Source organism: Nelusetta ayraudi, unplaced genomic scaffold (assembly GCF_046127955.1).
Source record: "Nelusetta ayraudi isolate G7.1 ecotype Tasmania unplaced genomic scaffold, CSIRO-AGI_Nayr_v1 ptg000016l, whole genome shotgun sequence".
In the NCBI taxonomy this organism is placed as follows: domain Eukaryota; kingdom Metazoa; phylum Chordata; class Actinopteri; order Tetraodontiformes; family Monacanthidae; genus Nelusetta; species Nelusetta ayraudi.
Window position 1 is genome coordinate 5,160,906 of NW_027466066.1, and position 19,868 is coordinate 5,180,773.

Genomic DNA, 19,868 nt, shown 5'->3' on the forward strand with positions numbered 1-19,868 from the left:
AGCGGGCGGTAATCAACGGCGGAATATTTTCCCAAACCCTTTGATTACTTACCTGTTCTTCACATGAGACGGAATACTTAATTCCTCAGAACAACACACATGCGGCGGCGGGTTACCGCCCGACAAAATAAAACGATGAATCCTCGCAAGTCGCCGGATCATAATAAAGAAATGAGGACGCCTGATTGGCTGCGCGGGGCGATCTGTTTAAGGCTTTCAGCGCCATTGAGTGCAGTTGATCAAAATACACCCTTGGAGTAATTAGAGCTGCGTCTCATGCATCTCATTTAAATATTTCAAAAGGCAGGCAGAGCACTACGTTGGTCGCTGGAACCAATCACAGGCAGTGAGGCAGTCGGCGTTCAATGTGAAGTTAAAGCTGATTGAAAAAGAAATACGGGGGAAATATTCACATTGCTTTGAATTATTGAACTGGTATATGGGGAAATATCTTCCCTCACATGCACTTTGTTGCAAAGCAAAGCTCTGTGACTACATCACAAGTAAGGGTTGTTTAATATTTATGAACAAAACGCTATGGGTTATGAAAAATGTGCAGGTGTCCAGCAATCCGCTTTGGACTGTAAGACCATTTGTTGGCGATAATATCCCTGTATGTGTTCTTATTCATTTTGATGCACCATAAAAGACATGATCGTATCAGAAAAGCTGATTTAATGACTTGTGAAATTGTTTTTTCTGTTTTTTTTTAAACTACAAATTAAAGAAGATGGACAGAGATGGAATGATAAGCAGATGCGTCTGGTGCGCAGATTGCATTCATTCGCAATTGGCCACGATACATTTTTCCCATTGAAGCGCTTGCCAAAGTTAATCTAAAGCGCGATGGCGCGTTGCGGGAGAAATTAGTCATGTGGAACAGATGGGGGAGGAATAACAGGGGCATTTCAGATGGGTGTCAGTCCTCTGGCTTCAAGTGTGTCCTGATAACAACACAGACCGTGTTGTGCAACAGCAGCGCGTGTAAAGGGAGGATTTTCCACGGCTGCGTTTGTGCACGCGTGAGCAATTCCATGCACGCACCTGCAGACAGAGGCGCGCACACAGGGATACGCACCTGCTGCTCATACTTGTGCCTGAGTGCATCCAGTTGTTCCGAGAAGTCTTTGGCCTGCCGCTCCCTGACAGACTTGGAGCGCGTCAGGTCCTCCTCCACCTTTTCCATCTGGAGGCAAAATGAAAAAAACATTGATGGTTGGTTTTTAACCCTCTGCAGGGTGAGAAACCATCTCTGGTCATTTCCAGATGGTGCTTTATTGCACACAGACTGTTTTCTTGCTGGTGGTTCATTGAGGAGGTTTAAGTCAGGTTGGTTTCGTGCTTCCGCGCAGTGACTTGCTGAAGCTGTTTTTACACTCTTTCATCCACTGTTTGACTAATGAGGAAATTAGAGCAGGAAATTCTCATAGTTTTTCTTAGATTATTCAAACTCGGAAGGTTTAAATGAAAAACTCTCATTGAGACATCACTATGACAATATTCTGGGAAATCCGACACTGTAATTGGACGAGACTAATAGCCCATAACACTGTTGCACTTCAAGGAGGATTATAGTGTCCCAGCAGGATAAAGTACGCTGTCATGTTATAATAAAAAAAAAGTTCAACAATACCCCGAGAACACAAAGACAGACAGAAGAGAAAAATGCAATTAAAGTTTACTTTGTCTGAAATGTTTCGAACAACCGATAAACATAATCCTTCTGGGAGCCACATGCAATCACTCACGTAGTCACATTCTGCTGCAAACTCAACATGATTGTTATGGTATGGGCATGTGTGTGTGCGCGTGTGTGTACGTTCGTAACATAAACACCGCGCGAACATCGCGGCGCGGCGCTGCTGTTTCCCCTTTGATTGGAAATTTATGAAATGCCATTGTGAGGCAGTATACGATATCACCAGGACGATCTTGGCATAACAGTACATTAATATTAAAAGCGCTGCAGATATTAATAATATTATAATTACAGCGTCGTTAAATATGTAGCCAGGGCTCTCCACATCAATATGCACTGGTAGCGAGAAAAATGTTGATGGAAGCAGGTTTTTGAAAGAAATTGTCGTGCCTCTAAAAGCACTTTATGACTATTTTCTGCAAAAGAAGGGAAAACGAAAGAGCATTTGTTTTATTTACATGTTTGTCATCTCAAGTCCACCGTCCTCAAATTTTCCGTTCAGGTAATATGAAAAGGGAAACAATTGGGAATGTCATTACACAAGCTGCTTTTCTCTCTGGGCTGCGAGGTTTGCAAAAGCTCTGAAATTGCTTAACGTGTTTTGATTAATCCACTTTAAGTGCTAAAGCCCCCTTTGAAGTGCGCACGCAACGAGATTTGACTTAGCGCCGCGCGCCTCCTCGTCCTGACCAAATTAGGGCAGAATCTCCTCTTCAAGAGGGTTGCTCTATTTCTTCTCCTTTTTTTTTTTCTAAATGAGGGAAAAGGCTGCGAGTGAAAGAGAGCGATGCACATAATCCACTTAGATACACAACACCATCTGCAGACAGTGACGAGGAATACGTGATGGGGGAGAAGATAGACGGATGACGGATGACGGGTGAAGGGGGTTGGGGGGGGGGGGGGGGTGAGTCTTCTGAAGCACATTCTGCAACATTAAAGCCTCGCTGCGCAGAGCGGAGATGATGGGGGTGGGGGAGGGGTGGGATGTGGGATGACACGGGTGCAGAGGAAGAAGTCCGCGCAGATTGGAGATCGGGACGCCAGCGGCGAGACGAAGGGATCGAGCGCGAGATGGCGGAACGACAACAAGGAGCGAGAAAAGTCGGAAGGAGAAGGAGAGGACCGATGAAGAGGCAACCGACGGGGTTTTTTTTTAAAGAAAAATTAATAAAAAAATAAAAAATCACTCCTTCCTTGGCCTGAAACAACCCCGACCCGATAAATAAAGAAACTAAGGCAACAGAGCTTAAAAGCTCTAACGGGAAGAGGGAATAAATAAAAGCGGCTGAATGCGCGCAAAAGAATTTTGGCTAGCTGGGGTTCAACCAGAGGCTCCATTTGTTGCTCAATTTCTCTCTGTTTATTGCTCGTGTTCTTTTTTTTTTTTTCTCCCCCAAACTTAAACAGTGAATGGATGTTAGTAGTTAAGCTCCTTTCCCAGTTCCAGTTGCAAGAAGTAAAATAAGTAAAATTCCGCCTGTGGGGAGCAGAGTTTGCTCTGACTCCCACGCGTGCTCTTTTGCACAACCCTTTGGCCCCGACTACACTGATATATTCAAAACACACACACACACACACACACACACACACACACACACACACACACACACACACACACACACAAAAACACATTATATCAGCCCCGTAAACATTTAAGATCACACTTAGTGGAACTCCTCCAATATAATACAAGCACTATAGTCCAACTGTCTCGCAAAACTGCCTTTGGCCAAGCCAGGCTGAGAAGATCGGAAGTGTTGTAGCGTTGCGCATACATTGATTGGAGAACTCTGGGCAGCCCACGCGCTGGCTGCAGCCGGCTGAGAGGCTGACCTAACGTGCTAATTAGCCTCCCTGCTTAGCGCCTGTAATGTGATCCTGATCTCCGCTGGAACCTAGGCATCCTAAGTCACGGCCAGCGAGACGAGCGAGGTCAATGCGCGGTGCTAGGAAGCGTGCGCGGCCCCTGCTAATGAGCATCATTCCATTATTTTTGCAAAAGAGTACATTATTATTCATAACCGTGGGGTGATGATGTTCATGCTGCTGACTTTAAGATTTTCTTTCCCCTGCCCAATACGGGAGCCGTGGAGGCGAACCGGCAGGGCCGCAGCTCAACCAGGGCCACTTTCGCTGGCCTGTTCGGCAGCGGGCGGCTGCCTTAGTAGCGCAGCAGATATGAAAAAAGTTAAAAGTGCATGTGTGCTGATCTATGAAAAAAAAAAAACACAACACAGGCAAAATCAAAAAGCTTATTGTGATTAATAAGCGCTGTGAATGAGTTAGACAAGAAAGAGGAACTGGTGGATGTCCCTGCATGTCAACATATACAGTATTTGTTGTGCTTTGTGTGTGTGTGTGTGTGTGTGTGTGTGTGTGTGTGTGTGTGTGTGTTCACGCAACATGCCTGGTGCTTCATCTCAGAGTAGGTCCTCTCCGAGCTGAGCTCCACCTGCTTCTTGAGCTGCTCCAGCGCCGCGTCAGCCTGCTGAATCTGTTGCCTCTGACTCTCCCGGGCTCTGTCCAGCTGAGCCTCCATCTCCCTTTCAACACGCACGCACACAGATAATTTAATGTGAGAAGCTGCAGGAGCGTAATGACAGAGGGGCTGCAAAGCGCATTTGTAAACAAAGATCAACTCAGGGCGGCTGATTGAGTTTTATGCGGTATTTTATGAGAGAAACACGTGCAAATTTGTGTGTGGGTGTGCGTGTGCGTATGCGTGCGTTCAACGTTCACAAAAGGCACGCCGCCGTTACCTTTGGCAAACATGGGGTCATGTAATTTTTATGTGGGATTGACAGACACAGAAAACAAGGGGGACAGCCACACACACCGAGCGCTGCCGGCGCCCAGCCGAGGTCCCCCGGTGACGGCGTCAGGCAGAGTGACACCCCGCTAGCTGTCAAAGCCAACACGGCGAGAGTGTGTGTGGGGACAGGAGAGTGTGCAGGGGCGGCTGGAAGACGGTAATGACAAGGCTGCGAGCGAGAGGGAACAGTGTGAGGTTGCTATTTTTGTAAACTAAGCTCAGAATTTGCATTTGCACGAGTTCACATCCAAGATGATTTGGCTTTTCCATTTTTTTTGTTTCGTTTTTTTGCATGACTGTGTACAACGTTAACGCACAAGTCATGAGACAACTGCGCACTGAGAGTTTTCTACTTTGACTGAATAGACTTTGACATTTCTTGGTTTTATCTGCCTCTTGTGTGACTCTGATGAAGCAGGAGAAATTGCTTAGTGGATTTATTGTGCAGCTTTGTTGTTATGCTCCTAATTAATCAATCAAACAATCAATCAATCCTAATACAGACTTGAAGTATTACAAAAAAGTGTCACAAAAATACAATCAAAATGATAACAAAAATGGAATCAATACAATTAAATATTCACTGTATCCTGTCAAAGCTACACCACACATTTTATTTTACTTCCAACTGTTTAGCTCAGTGGTCCTCAAACTTTCTCCGTCACGCCCCACCTTGGAGGAAGAAAAATCTCCATGCGACGATTCTACAGCCAAAAGTGGCCAACAACAAAGAACGCTGGCCACCGCCGGACTCCTGAATTCTTCTTTTCGTCCCTGTCAAATGTGTGTCCATCCTGTGTACCTGAGCAGCGTTTTTCTGAGCTACAACCTACTGAACACTTTTTGTTAATTGTTCCGCCGTGGAAACATTAGTTCCCCCGGGCGCCCCGTCTCCCTCCCGCCCGGTGTTTCGTGCCCCCCAGACGTGACTCTGCGCTCACCCTGGTTTAGTTTCTAAATCCTCATCAACTTGTTGGGTAACTGGCACTTGGCCAATACCGTACAATTTTTTCTCTTTAAATCATTAGCCCCAATTTAAGAGGAATTGTAATAATTCAAGATGTTTAAAACACCCCAGGTCAGAACTGTCATGTAAAAAAAAAAAAAAAAAAAAGAGCCAATGGGCTGATGGGAGTTTTCACAAGCGTGAAAAACACAGTGAAGGTGAAAAAGTGAGAACTTCCAGAGAGCAGAAAACCAAACTGTGAACTTCCTGTTCGCTGCAGCAGCTCGGGAGACATTCCAGGAACATTCTTCTGGTTAATGCAAAGAGATGACAACACCTGGGACGGATACGACAGCCTGTGTGAATGTGTGGAGGGTTTTTTCTCTGTATTGTGCCGGTGTGTATGTACGTGCGGTGCGTCTCTGGGTTACTTTTCGTTTAGTTTCTTTTATGAGTCGATATTTATTTCCTAGAGACCCTGGGAACATAGGAAATAAAAAGAAATACGGCCTGATAGTTGGCATTTTGCAGCTTTTCAAGTGAATTTAGGGTTGTTGGTGTGCGTGGTGGGTTTTCAGGCTCCAGAACTGCCAGACTGACACCTTTCATTCCTGGCACCTTCCTTTGAGTGACCCTGCGGAGTGCTTTTTGGTGGTAAACGCTGTTCTGCCGAGCCCTCGCGTTAATCTTGTGGCTCGCAAGTACGTCAACAGGGAAAACTGAAGTCATTAACTGCGAGCATTTGACTCATTTCATTATTAATCAGTCTCCATAATCCAAGTCACAAACAGAAACAGACGTCTTTAAAACCAAAACGTAGTAAACAAGGGCTTGAAATATATATAAAAAAAAAAAAAAAAGGGAAAACGCAGACGGAAACAAAACAGTAAGAGCCGAGAATCTGAGAGGAATGAGCGCGCTTTCACTCCTCTTCACAGCGCTCCGTCTCTTTGTAATTTTGGTCTCTCTCATGTCGGACATCAAACGGCAAAGAAATTGTATTTTCTTTCTCTCTCGCTCCCTCTGTGTCTCAATTTTGTGTACTCTGTAATTATTAATCAGACTTTGTGGCACAACTGTTTTCTGGGCTCCGGCAGACAAAAGGAATATGCGGAACGAGAGACGCGCACGGAAAAAAGGAAGATAGAGAGGAAAGGGGAGAGGGAGAGTCAGAGAATGAGAGAGAGAGGGAGATGGAAAATGAATCTCACAAAAAAGCTTTTTTTTTTTTATTTAGAAAAAAAAAAAAAAAAAAAAAAAAACTTCCAAAGCGGCACCAAAATGACTTGGGTGTGTGTGTGGGAGCCTTGGTGTGTGTGTGTGTGTGTGTGTGGGGGTCTTTGTTTGGCGTGTGACTGACAACTGTATTCCACGAGTACACCGTGACAGAGTGAGAGCTGCTGGCTGCTGGTCCTGTTCCCTCCGAGGGTGAAAAATAAATAAATAAATAAAATAGAATGAAATAAATAAAGAATCCTGCTGCAGCTGACTTCAAGGTTGTGACAGACTCAAACACTCGGTTGCCACAAAAGCAGAGGAGGGGCAGGTAAAGCACGCGACAGCTCGGCCGGTTCCATGGGAAAGTGTGGCTGAGCTTCCCTTCTCTGTGTGTGTGTGTGTGTGTGTGTGTGTGTGTGTGTGTGTGTGTGTGTGTGTGTGTGTGTGTGTGTGGTCACTGCCAGCGGTAGACAGCGTGTCACCATCAATAACAGAGCAACGAGGCTGAGATGAGAGGACAGAGAAGAAGGAGAAGAAGGAGAAGAAGGGGGGAAAACGGGATGAGGGAGGCCTTGGCAGGGTGAGACAGAGGAGGGTGAAGGAGGGGAGCCGGGTGCCAGCGCCAGGGCGGCCCGCTGGCTTTAAATGGATCTCTGGTCAGAAAAGTGGAAGGAGAGGAGGCTCAAATTAAAGATGTGCCTTCTCCGAGGAGGAAGTCCTCTCATCCCTGGATCTTAAAGGGCTGTTTAAAAGGGGAGGAAGAGAGAGGGAGAAAAAGGCTTCCGCCATCCAGCCGCCCGGCAGCAGACGAGGAGTGGTGCCCGCCGCAGCCATGCCGCCGTTGCTTTTTCCTCTTTTCCTTTTTTTTTCCTTCTTCCCCATCCTCAGCCACGCCACGCCATGTGCCGCCCGGGCACGCAGGCACGCAGGAGACGAGGACACCCACCGTAAACATTTACACACGCTCGATAAGAGACGTAAACGCCGCGTGAGAAGACACAGAGTCGAGCGTAATTGCTTATGCAAATACCCTTTTTCATGTAAGCCGAGTGTTTAGGAGTCGCGACGACTGTGATGTGGGCGGAGCGGCGCGCGGAAAATGCCGAGGAGCCGACTCCGACGGCCACTCGCATGTGGATGTCACTGGTTTGTTGTGTGGAAAAAAAGAGAAAAGGCGACTCGTGTGTGTGTGTGTGTGTGTGTGTGCAGGCGAGAGCCCGCGTATCTAAAGTCTGTGAGCTCATCCAAACGGAATGATAACGAATCCGCAGACACATCAAAGGGGCCTTGGAATAAAAACGGAGGGAACACACGAAAAGAGAGAGAGAAAATGCAAAACTGAAATATTCAGCGGCCTCTGAAGAAAATAAAATAAAACAGGCTTGTTTTTTTTTTTTGTTTGTTTTTTTTGGTGTTTGCGCATCCCCGAGAGAGAGAGAGGGAGAGAGAGAGACCAAAGGGAGTGAGAAAGGCAGAAACAGACGCAAAGCAGGAGAGCGACCACAAATGAGAGAGAAAACGATGAAGAAGGCAGCGCCAGGGTGAAGAGATATTAGAGACAGGCGGCGGGGGCGGAGTCAGCCTGGAAGACAGAGAGCATTACGCTTGATGGGTTTGATGTGAGGAGGCCCCTCGAAACTAAATAATAATAGGGAAAAAAAAAAAGAATGACTCATTGTGGTCAGTCAAACAGACATTTTCACGAGAGTGACTTGTAATAATAATATGTTACACTTGTATGGCGCTTATTGGGATTATTGGGATACTCAAAAACATCTGTCAGCAAAAAAAATATATAAATAAAGAAATAAAAAAATGAAAAAAATAAAAAAATACACCCCTCCAAGCTTTTAGCCAACAAAATCCACTGTATCCAACTTGCCATTAGCCGTGTTCATGTGGCTTTCGTGACTGGAAAGTTCCAGTAACAGCTACACGACACTATACTGTACTGTACTGTAAGTACTACTGTATACTCCAGGAGAGTCTTGGCTCCTGGCTGGGAGGCTACAGTAGATATTTTGTTGTGAAACCAGACGTGTCAAATTAGAAGCCCAATCTTCCACACACTTGGATGAAACCACGTTCAACAGCATGGATGCGTTTTACATGTAGGAGTCAATTTCGTTTTCCACTGGGTGGAATTCTTTCCTACTTGAAACCAAGGAAAAATGATGTCGGTGAAAAAAAAAAAAAAAGAAAAATCACCGGATCTTTTTTTTCTAGTTGATGTAAGCGGTAAATAATGTTTGGCTGTTTGAGTGAACTTTCCCTTTAATATTATACTTTTAAAGTTGAACTAACTAACAAACCAGCTAACTTAAGTGACAGCATAGATGTCAATCCAACGGTACATTAAGTACAAACGCCTCATGATCCTTTGGTTACGATGTAGGTGTGCTGTCTGCCATTGCATCAAAATATTCCCAACAACTTCTGTGACTGCTGAAAAATGGAGGGAAAAACTGGGGGTAATTTAAACCTATTCTAACAACAAAGTTCTACATAGATGTAACACTAAACTCTATGGTTTTGCTTTTTTTCGTCAAATTAAAATAATTAAAGGTCTTGGGGTGATTATATTTCAAAGATGGTCAAAAACAATGTTGACAACAGATAACAGGGAGTCGCGGCGACACGGCCATGATGAAGAAGAATGTGGTGACGCCCGGGCTGACAGTCCCGCTGCCATGTGGGAAGGTAAACATGTGGGCGGGGAAAGAACAAAAAGACGCACGAGGAAGTCTGCCACGCAGCTTTGCTCCAGAGTTCAGTGTTGTTGAATATTCCTACACCGCCAGCGGAAACTGCACGGAACATCAGAGTCAAAATTAAAGCTGAAAAGGGGCGGGGGAAAAAAAAAAGGGGGGGGGGGGGGGACCAGGTGGTCTGATATTTTCATGAAAATGCTGCAGAGTCCGTAAACAGAGGGGACACGAGAGTAGCTCAGCGATACTTTGAAAAGGGATTGGGATGCGCATTTAGATGCTCTTTGGTCTCATCAATTATGCAGATCAGCACATAATAAGCTCAACCAGCTAGGCCCTCAAGCACACGCAGCATATGTACATAGCGGCAACATTACACATTGGAAAAAAAAAAAAAAAACAAGCCAGAAGGTTCTCAATAATACAACAAAGGCTTTCAAAGAAGATCTGAGGAGATTGAGTTGTTACGGCATAACAGACTTTACATTTTCAAAACAGATTTAAAATAGAACTAAAAAAAAAAAAGATATATTTTTAAAACCTTGTAAGACTATAAGCCTTTGGACCAATCCGACTGGTGAAGATCCCTCGGAAAGCAACATCCAATTCTGGCAAAACTGCCACTGAAGCAGAATCCTAGCTCAAGGCTGTAATGCCAGCAATTATTAATGGCTTGTAGTAGCTACTTAGCAGTAGTAGTAGTAGTAGTAGTAGTAGCAGTAGTAGTTTATTATCATTCCTGTTCCCTTACTCATCTCTCAGGGAGTCTCATGGAATCCAATGGAATGTCAGGGTCGATTCAAAGCGCCTTCTAGCGGAGGGTGGCAAGATGGACGAGTGAGAAATGTTTCCTTGATCATCAACGCATTAAATTTATTCGCTGACACAAAAACATAAAAAAACAACAAGACCCGATAAATCACTCACTATTTTCGTGGTGGTCATTCGCTTCTCTGCACGACTTTGATTTTTAAAATAATTTATTTCTTTGTATTTTCGGCAGGACAGCCGGCGATGGAGCCGAGCGCTATCGAACTGGCGCTTAACCCGTCAGCAACCTCTTTCAGAGCTGTTGCCATGGGAGTCGACATCTAGCTGCCGTGCACTTTTTTTTTTTTTCTTCGCACCTCCCCACCCCCCACACACCCCAACCCAACCCACCCCAATTATTCAGGATCCATACCTCCACCTGCTCCTGCACCTTGACGCTGACTCGGGCCTCGGCTAAAGCTGCCTCGTGGTGGTCCCTCTCCGGGTACCCACCCCTCCGTATCCTCCACCCCCCCACAACTCCCCACCTCCACCCCCGTCATGGGAGAGGAATGCTGAGAACGATAAGACCACTTCAAAAGGCGCAGACAGTCGTGCGGTCTCCGTGCGCATGCGTGCGCGCGCACAAAAATGCAAAGCGGCAGAAGAGAGCCGGCTTGCTGCACGATGCTTCCCACACCGTGGAGATCAGAGGTTCCGCCATCTCACGTGGGGCTTTCAGAGACAGCACGAGGGTCAACACGCGCAGCTCGACGGGTCGACATTGTTGGGCGACAGAATGAAATTAAAAAACAAACAAAAATAGGAATCGACTGATTAGATGGATGTTCGGAGGAGGGCAACTCGTCGACATATTCAAGGCGGCAAAAGTGTGTGAAAGGCTCCTGACAGCCTTTCACCAGGTCGTCTTGCGGTCCACGTTTCTCAAACCACCTCCGCCGAGACAAAGTGTTCCACGTTCAGAGTTGCTACATCTCCACCCCACAACACTCACTAACCATGTGTTTCTGATGTGCCCCCTGTTGGGCGCCAAGAGCCGAGAGGACAAGCCTAGATTGGTTGCATAGAAAAATAAACGAATAAATAAAATGAAAAAAAAAAAAAAAAAAGATACAGACCAGCTGCTTTTATTTTCCGCGACACTTAAAATCCAGATGATTTCTGTCAACACTCTGCTTTTTTTTTTTTTCTGGCTAAAATCATAATTTGTTGCGTTCAGTGTTGCAAGATGCTCTCCAGATGAGCCTGGAGCTCCTCCTCTCCCTTTCCCTCTGTGGCGCATCTCTCCTTCCCTATGCTAATGCCCTGTAATGATCTGAGGCACACCGAGATAAAAGAAAGGGAGAGAAACTTGCTCTCTCGGCGCCGCTTTGTTGTGCTTGTTGCCGTGGCAACGCGGCCGTGGAAGTCAAATCGACGTGGCGGGGCGCCTTTTTTTTTTTTTTGCACGCGGCGGGGCCGGGTTATTATCTTTTCGAGAGGACGCACGAGGGCTGTGGAGACACAAGCTACAAATGAGCAACAAATAAATTCTCTCATCGTAAAGTCCTCTCAGATTAGGACTTTTGAAAGGGTTGATATTGGGCGTAGAAAACTTCTCGGGAGAAAGTTGCCGTCGCACCGAGGGCACGTTGAGCAGTCGGACTGATTTAGTTTCATCACCCATCCATCCATCCATCTTACAGGCACATGCACACACACACACACACACACACACACACACACACACACACACACACACACACACACACACACACACACAACACAACACACCCGCAGAGACAGCCGCGCGTGCGATCTTGCTCCTACTTTGAAGTTCTCCTGGATCACCTTTAAAGGCCGTCAGCGTTGCCACGACAGCAGGCAGGTAGCAGACGTCAGGCGGCATCCTGTGCATGTGTGAGCGTGCGTGTCGCTTAATTAGCCGAGCGCCTGATGGGGCCGCCGCTTCGCAGTCTTTAACGCTAAACGGGGGGATGACGGGCTCGTTACCGATACTAACAACGCGGTTTTCATTTATGCGCGGCTGAACGCGTCAGATGTGGGATTTGCGGTGCCAAGACTTCTGGGGCCCGAGGCTTTGAGTTAGCCAGACCGGAGACGCAGTGGTGCAACAGGAAGGTTTAGGCGGGTCAGAGAGCCGAGGTTGCGACGGTGACAAACGCGAACCTAGCTTGAAAATAAAGCAAAGATCAGTGCAGCTTTTACACCTAAACAAAGTGACTTGTGAGAAAGTTTCCGTGGTAGAAACTCCACCTCCCCTCATATATTTTATCATTCTTCATTAGCGCGGAGAGTGTTTGATTTGTACTGCAGGGGTGAGGCGCGCTTGTTTTAAGACAACACAAATGCCTGTCACCACCTTTCTTGCACAGACTCCAGACGGAGAAGTGGAGCCGCTCTAAACGCAGAGATAGAAATAGATCAAAGGGAGTCTGCAAGGGTTGGCTTATTAAAGCCCCAAACCCTTCCTTGAATCAAAATTCCTACTTTTGATCAAACTGTCAGGTCTGGAGACACAAACAACTCTGACAAATCCTGGATCCACAAAGCGGCTGCTCAAACAAACCGCGCACGTGTCAAAAGAACATTGGTATATCTAACGCGCTCTTGTATTAATATGACGCCCCTCGCCTATCCACGCATAGCGCGGAGCAACTTTTGGCTACACACACTGTGCACGACACGATACTCAAGGTGTGTCTGAGAGCGTCGGGTCAAACACAAGGCAGTGAGTTACAGGGAGGACCACGCACGTACACAAGCACGCACTAAGAGCTTCCTGATGTGATGACTGTATCAACTTTTTACTCCACTCAAAGCAGTGAGGAAAAGTAAGAGTGAAAAGATATTGACAAAGTAAAAGTCACGTGTATATGGCTGAAAATATTTGACAGCAACTGGACTGCAGTGGGCAGGCAATGGGCCAGTTACTAGTTTCAAGGTTTACACAAGTAACAACGTATGTGTGTGATAATTACAACTAATGTTTATTAATATTTATCATACAGCTTCTGAGCGGCTCTTCCAGGGAGTGTTGCCATGATTATATCAATATTTAATTTATCGCCTCCACCTAATACACAGATTGGCTATTTGTTCTGAATATTGCGTATGTTAAACAAAATGTGTTTAATGTGGTAGGAAGGTGTTTGTGTTTCACGGGGACATTTCAGAATAACACGTTTCAGTCCAGTGGTGTGTGCTGAACGCACGTTGGTCAGTCTCACCGACTAAGGTGCCAACTTGTTGTGGCTTAAAATCTGGTTTCAAACAATTAGATGAAATGAAATGGGTTTTTACGGCCCAGTTCTACCTGAGTGCATCTTCCAGTTTGGCTATCTTCATTTTGGCATCTGTCCTCTCCTTCTCTGCTTCATTATGGACTGCCAAGACCTGAGAGAAGGTTGGGGAGGGAGAGAGTGAGGGAGAAGTGAGCGAGCAGGCAGGCGCGCGCACACACACACACACACACACACCTTCAAACATCACATCACAACTAAAAAATTTCTTCCTGTGACTTTGCGAATCAGGTCCCATCCCGCCTCCCTCTATCCTCCCATCAAAAGTACCATCTGAGGCAATCTGCCAGCACACAGGGCCTCAGTTTGGGTCGGCGGCAGCCATATGGGCCGTCTTATGTCCAGATACGGCGCTCTGGCCTCTTTCACGCGTTTCATTCACAGCTCCAGACGAGCGCAAAAAAAAAAAAAAAAAAAAAAAAAAAAGCAATTTTTTTTTTTTTGCCGGTTTGAAGAAAGTGAGGCATAAACGGCCAACGCCTCTTCTCTCCTCCCCTATTGTTTTCATTTCTTGCATCGCCTGGCGGGATGATGAAATAATGAAGAAGAAAAGAAAAGAAAAACAAAAATAATAGGGGGAGGTGGTAGCAGAGAATGAGAAGCAGGGCGGAGAGCACAGAGGTCCGCTAAGTTCTTGCAGGTGCTTCGGCCGGAAGGGGGGGGGGGGGCTCCGTCTTTTGCAAGTCCGCCATCGGCACGCAAATTGGAACTGGGCCGCTTTTGAAGATGACCCAGGTGCAGCAGGTCCCCAGAAAGCTGACTTTTCATCTAAAACAACTGGCTCGCTCCAGCGCAGATCATTAACAGCCCCCTCAATGTAAAGCTTATGGCAGCTCCAGTGCCTTTGAAGAGGGACTCTCGGCCAGTTAAGAGGGAAGCAGCCGCAGCCACACACGCGCACACACGCACTGCATCCCTTCAGAATGCTGCTGAACAATAAACCGTCTTCATTTGTGCTGCTGTGCAAATCTCGCTCGTTAATCGCGGCTCGAATTTTTCAAGAACGGTCCCTTTTTTTGAAAAGTCAATTGTGAAAGTGGAGGAAACTATAGGGAAAGCGGGACTCCGGATTAACCTTCAACTGAGCCGCGGCGCTCAGCTGAAGAAGAAGAAGACGACCAGCGCGCTACCTTCTTCTCCAGGCTGATCTGCAGCCGATCCTTCTGTTGCTGGAACTTCATCTCTTGATCCTAAAAGGAGGTACAAGCAAAAAACAACCCCCACTGATAATTGCAAATGACACAGAATATGAGCTGATAAGTGGAACTTGTCCAGGAAATCTTACCCTGACTTGCTGATGTCGTTGATGCTCATCGTCCAGAAGCTGCAGTTGGAGCTGCGCTATGGTCTTCTCAAACTCCTCCATCACTTCAGTGGCCTGAAATGTGGGGAAGGGAGGCTCGTTGAGGAAAGCCGGTCGGAATGTGCCGCAATTATTATTTTTTTTATGAACAAAGGCTTGGTAGACCTTGGCCGCAGACAGAGCGTGTTCCTGATTCAGGTGGCTCATGTCCATCTCGTGCTTGGCTGAGAGCCTCTGCACATTCTGCTCATGCTGATCTCTCTCCTGCTCCTTCTCCTTCTGCAGAACCAGGTATCTGTGAGAGCAGAACAAAATGGTTGAACATCATTAAAAAAAAAACTTATTTCCCGTTGATGTTTCCCCCATGAAGTTCATTCACATTGACTAATCCAGTGGTTCTGGATTAGCCCCAAATTTGACATGACTGTGTCTTGTGGGATCCCCATGAACCTGCAAGTGGTCCCATGTCTCGAGGACAAAGTTGACTTTTGAGCCCATAGACTTGCATGGGGTCAAAACCAGGGTTAGGGTTAGGGTTACTGCTGGAATTAGGGTTAGGGTTTCAGGGTTCCTCAGGGGCTAGAAGCCCCAAATTTGACGTGGCTGTGTCTTGAGGGATCCAGATGAACCTGCAAGTGGCCCCATGCACTTTTAACCCCATAGACTTGCATGGCATTAGGCCTCTCATCTCCTCTCATTTATTCCAAACATATATTTTTCTTCCATCATCACAGGTTCAACGCACCGTCTCTTGGCCTCTTGAAGCTCCGCGCCGATGGAGGTGACCTGGATCTCCAACTGGGCCTTCTCCTGCGTCAGCCTCTGACGCAGCGCGTTGCCCTTCTCCGCCTCCGCCGACTGCTGCCGCACCCGCAGCTCCAGCTCGCGCAGCGTCTGCTCCTGAGCCACAGGGATCCGACAAGCAGACGACACCTCAACATCAAACCGTCATCTCCCAACCGACATGAGACGTTTGAATGAAGTTGAGCAGAACATAAAGGTTTTCAGATTTTGTAGATCCTTTTTAGATCATATACAGCTGCTTCCTTAAACCCTCCAACAAAAAAAGGAAAGAGTTTGATGCCAATGATGTCAAGAAGTGTAGAACTCTTCAGGTAACAGATCTATTCCACACTTCGAGTTAACGCAACAACAACTATACAACACCCATAGGAAAGATACGAGAATGAACAACATAGAAGGGTCAAAAATCTAATAACAGAACAACAGAAAATGTATGTACTGGGCAGCAATGATGGCTCACTGCAAGATGCTGACTTTTTATGTGGAGTTTACATGTTTTCCCAAACGTGTCTTCATGTTTGCATGCAAGCTCTGTGTTTGTGTGTCTCTGTGCGCGTGTGCTCGTTAGCACAGCACGACGGGGCGCTGACGAAAGACAGAGGCCACCAGACCAGTGTTTGGCAGTGGCGGCGGGTGGGGCAGCGGCGACGGCGGCGGAGCTCGTTGGTCCAAGAGAGGATGAGAGCGAAGAGGAGGGAGAGAAGGAGTCCAAAAACATGGCTGTAACACTGGGTGCTAAGAAAAAGGGGAGATAAAGGCGGCGTTGTGCCGTGCAGGGAATCAAGGTGACATTTTGCTCCTTGGCAGAAGATGAGAAGAAGCACCTCGCCATGCCGAGGCTGGCTGAGCACACCTGGACACATTCAGAGGGAGCAGATTCCAGCCCTTGGTGTGTGTGTGTGTGTGTGTATGTGTGTGTGTGTGTGTGTGTGTGTGTGTGTGTGTTTGTGTGTGCGCGCGCATGAAGGAGAATTCAGGAATATGAAAAGGAGACTACACAATTACTGGAAGGTATGAAAAATAAGAAATCAATCTTTTTTTTTGCCAATACAATAAAATACAAAATATAAAATTTTAAATTAAAGTCAATATTTCGAGATTAAAGTTGACGTAAAAAGAGACAAAATTTCGATTTTGAATAAAATTGAAATTTTGCAATTGGCTGGTCAGATGCCAAGCTGACACTGCAGGAAGATTTGTTTCTTTCCTCCCAGTTGTCCAACAGTTTTCAAATAATGTGCATTTCTATGCTGCACAAAGAGGACGTGTCAATGAAGATGACTTGGAAAATTGACAGCCACAACATGTGCTAAAAAGAAAAAGGGAAAAAAAAAAAGAAGTTGGAACAGGGGCATGTTTACCACCGTCTTACATCACCTTCCTTTTACCAACACTCACTCAACGGTTTGGGGACTGGAGACTCAAAATGCCGCTTCTGTCTCATTCCTGCTGGACTTATAACCGCAGTCTCTCTGCGGTCTGAGGGCCTCTGTCGTCTCGCATTGTAATCAAAAAATTTTCAACCAATTTACATGGCGGGACTGCAGTCGGGCCACTCGAGGACATGCGACAGTGCAGCCACTTCCTGCTAAAAACCTGCAGAACTTGTCTCACCTTGCAGCAGCAGCAGCAGCAAAGCCAAAGTGTTAGTTTATTTCTGTGCAACAGTCTGCACTATGCACAGGATTTTCCTAAATTTGAAATTTGGAGGGAGGTTTTTTGTAGCTTTATTTATTTTTATTTTTTTTACTGTATTTATACGCTCACCCAAATAATGCCTGTTACTACTCATAATATTTTCCTACCTGGCAACACAACTCTTTTCTTTTTAAATTTTTGGTTTTCCTGTAAAAAAAAAAAACTTTTCCAAACTTGACAAGAAATGAAGTCAGCTGTTTGTTTTGCAAGTTGAAGTCAAGTGTCATCTGCTGTGGCCAAAACACATCAAAACTCTAGTAAGCCCATCTCATAACACACACACACACACACACACACACACACACACACACACACACACACACACACACAGCAAAAGATCAATCATACTTGCACTCTTCCATATGGACGTGCACTGAGTCAAGAGTGACTGCGTTGCAACATCTAGGAACACGCCAGCTTGTCTTCATTCTGAACACCTACTCAGTCACTCTATCTGCTCCGCGCTCCGCTCGGCGCCCTGTCAACGTCCAAAAATAACATCTGAAACGTTTCTGAGCGCGTCGCGCGATCTTTGACTCGCTTCAGACGGGGGGGTGAGGGGGAGGAGAGGGGGAAAAAAAAGAAAAGAAAAATAACCTGTCTGGATGAAAAGACGAACATTCTTTATTTCCCTGTTACAACACCAGTAAACCCAGTGGCAGCGCACATTTGTGTGAATCAGCGTGAATCGTCAAAAATGTTGATTTTGGGCTTGCGTCTTTTTAAGTGGGAAGAACACGTCGAGCTTCTGGAGTAGTAAGCAATGGACGTATCCAGATATGTATATATATATTTAGAGTGAGCAAAATACTTGAAGTGACTTTAGCGTTTCAGCACGAAAAGGTGAGAAGTGAAACGTGCAAAACATGCCTTCAACAGGCAGCATCAATTTCACTAGCTGCGTTTCCATTACCCATAGAATTGCGCAAAACCTAAATATCGCAATAAAAAAAAACTGGTGATGGAAACATCTAAACTTCGAAAGATCTCTCAAATATGGCTAAAAGGTGAATTTTCAGACGCATCGATAAAGAGATCCTTCATATCGCAAGTGTCACGGAAACACTTTATTCGCATTTACACGTCAGCGAACGTGACGTACGGGGGTCATGTGACCAGTTCACTTCAAGTGAAAATGGCGCGTTAGGACGGAGGAGGAGGTGGAATATTTTAGTAATCAAAGAGAAAAATAGAACAACCTTTCTTGACAGCAAACAAACGTAAACAAACAAAAGCAAACGTAATTCTCGTAATTCTCGTAAATCTCGCGGGACGAGACATTACGAGAATTACGACTTGTGCGCTTCACACCATTCAATGGAAACACCTACAAATTGAGACTGTACTTTGCCGAAATTTTAGAAATATCGCTTTTATTTTGCGAAAAATTGTAATGGAAACGCAGCTACTGTTATGCTTTAAAACACACACACACACACACACACACACACACACACACACACACACACATTCTGCAACACGCTGCTTGAGATAAAACTCCCTCTATGCCACTCGTGTATGTGTGTGTGTGTGTGTGTAGGTCAGCGCGGATTCACAGCAGGAGAGCCGCTAATATAAAGTGACAGAGGGCTCTTTTCATTCTCCGGGGTCTTGTCGCTCCTTAATTATTAAGAGCGGAGGCCTTACCGCCGGACCCGCACTGTCCAGCGTTTGATGCCTTTTTTTAAATGTGGCCTCGCTGACAGATGAAAGCCGGCAGCAATATGCCGCCCGTACGACGGGCCGTGAATGCTGATACCGATAACAATACCTTTAATACATTTTAGCGAGCGCTACACGCAGCCGCGGCCCCTGGTGTTGACGCCCCCCTCCCCCTCCACCCCTCCACCCCCTTGCTAATGAAATGTGCATGATCCCGCTCAAAAGCAAAGTCCTTTTAGATGACATCAAAGCATCTGATGCTTCGGGAGACGCAACCCCTGCGTGCGAGCGGGCGGGCGGGCGAGCGAGCGAGCGAGCGCGTGCACGTGCACGCCAACGGTTCTAAGCGCAACCGCGGCCGCGCGCGAGATTTAACACAGACTTTGGATCAGAGGCCTTTTGAAAAAATTATACGAGCAGCCAAGTCCAGGGGTTACATAATGGCGCTCTTGATTTTAAGGCGCCGAGTGGCAAAGGTCTCTGTTCAATACGCTCGCCATGCACGTCCCCGCTCTTCACACGCGGCTAAATGAGGTGCGTGCAAAACTCCCGGCAGAAATCCTGCCCGCGCCATTAGAGGAGCCGCCCGCCGCTCGGTGTGCAAACGTGAAATTTTGCGACATTTTGGATTTCTCTCTCTCTCTCTCTCTCTCTCTCTCTCTCTCTCTCTCTCTCTCTCTCTCTCTCTCTCTCTCTCTCTCTCTCTCTCTCTCTCTCCCACTCCAAGCGTGTTAAAAACGTCAAAAGACGCAGACGAAAAGGTTGAGTTTTGCGGCGAGATCTCGCATCTGCCTCTGATTGTTACACAAACACGGAGGCCAACCGGTGTTGTCAACTCTTGCATCATGCATCATTACACAAGCATAGAAGAAGAAGTTGGCGTTCTGTCTCTTTGTCTCTTTCTTTTCTCACTTCAGTTGACAATTGTTTCTACTTCCAGAT

At 46.3% G+C, this 19,868-nt stretch overlaps 1 protein-coding gene across 1 annotated transcript in view; it reads right to left on the reverse strand.

The window, feature by feature from the left end:
- Window positions 1–19,868, reverse strand: part of cep112 (centrosomal protein 112) — a 91,327-nt gene that overhangs the window by 50,297 nt on the left and 21,162 nt on the right. The window contains exons 13-19 of the mRNA XM_076024111.1: window positions 15,508–15,662; window positions 14,928–15,057; window positions 14,745–14,837; window positions 14,590–14,649; window positions 13,474–13,553; window positions 4,110–4,245; window positions 1,079–1,186 (exon numbers count right to left, since the gene is read on the reverse strand). Of these exons, the coding sequence (XP_075880226.1) occupies window positions 1,079–1,186; window positions 4,110–4,245; window positions 13,474–13,553; window positions 14,590–14,649; window positions 14,745–14,837; window positions 14,928–15,057; window positions 15,508–15,662 (762 nt within the window). The remainder of the gene's footprint in view (window positions 1–1,078; window positions 1,187–4,109; window positions 4,246–13,473; window positions 13,554–14,589; window positions 14,650–14,744; window positions 14,838–14,927; window positions 15,058–15,507; window positions 15,663–19,868) is intronic.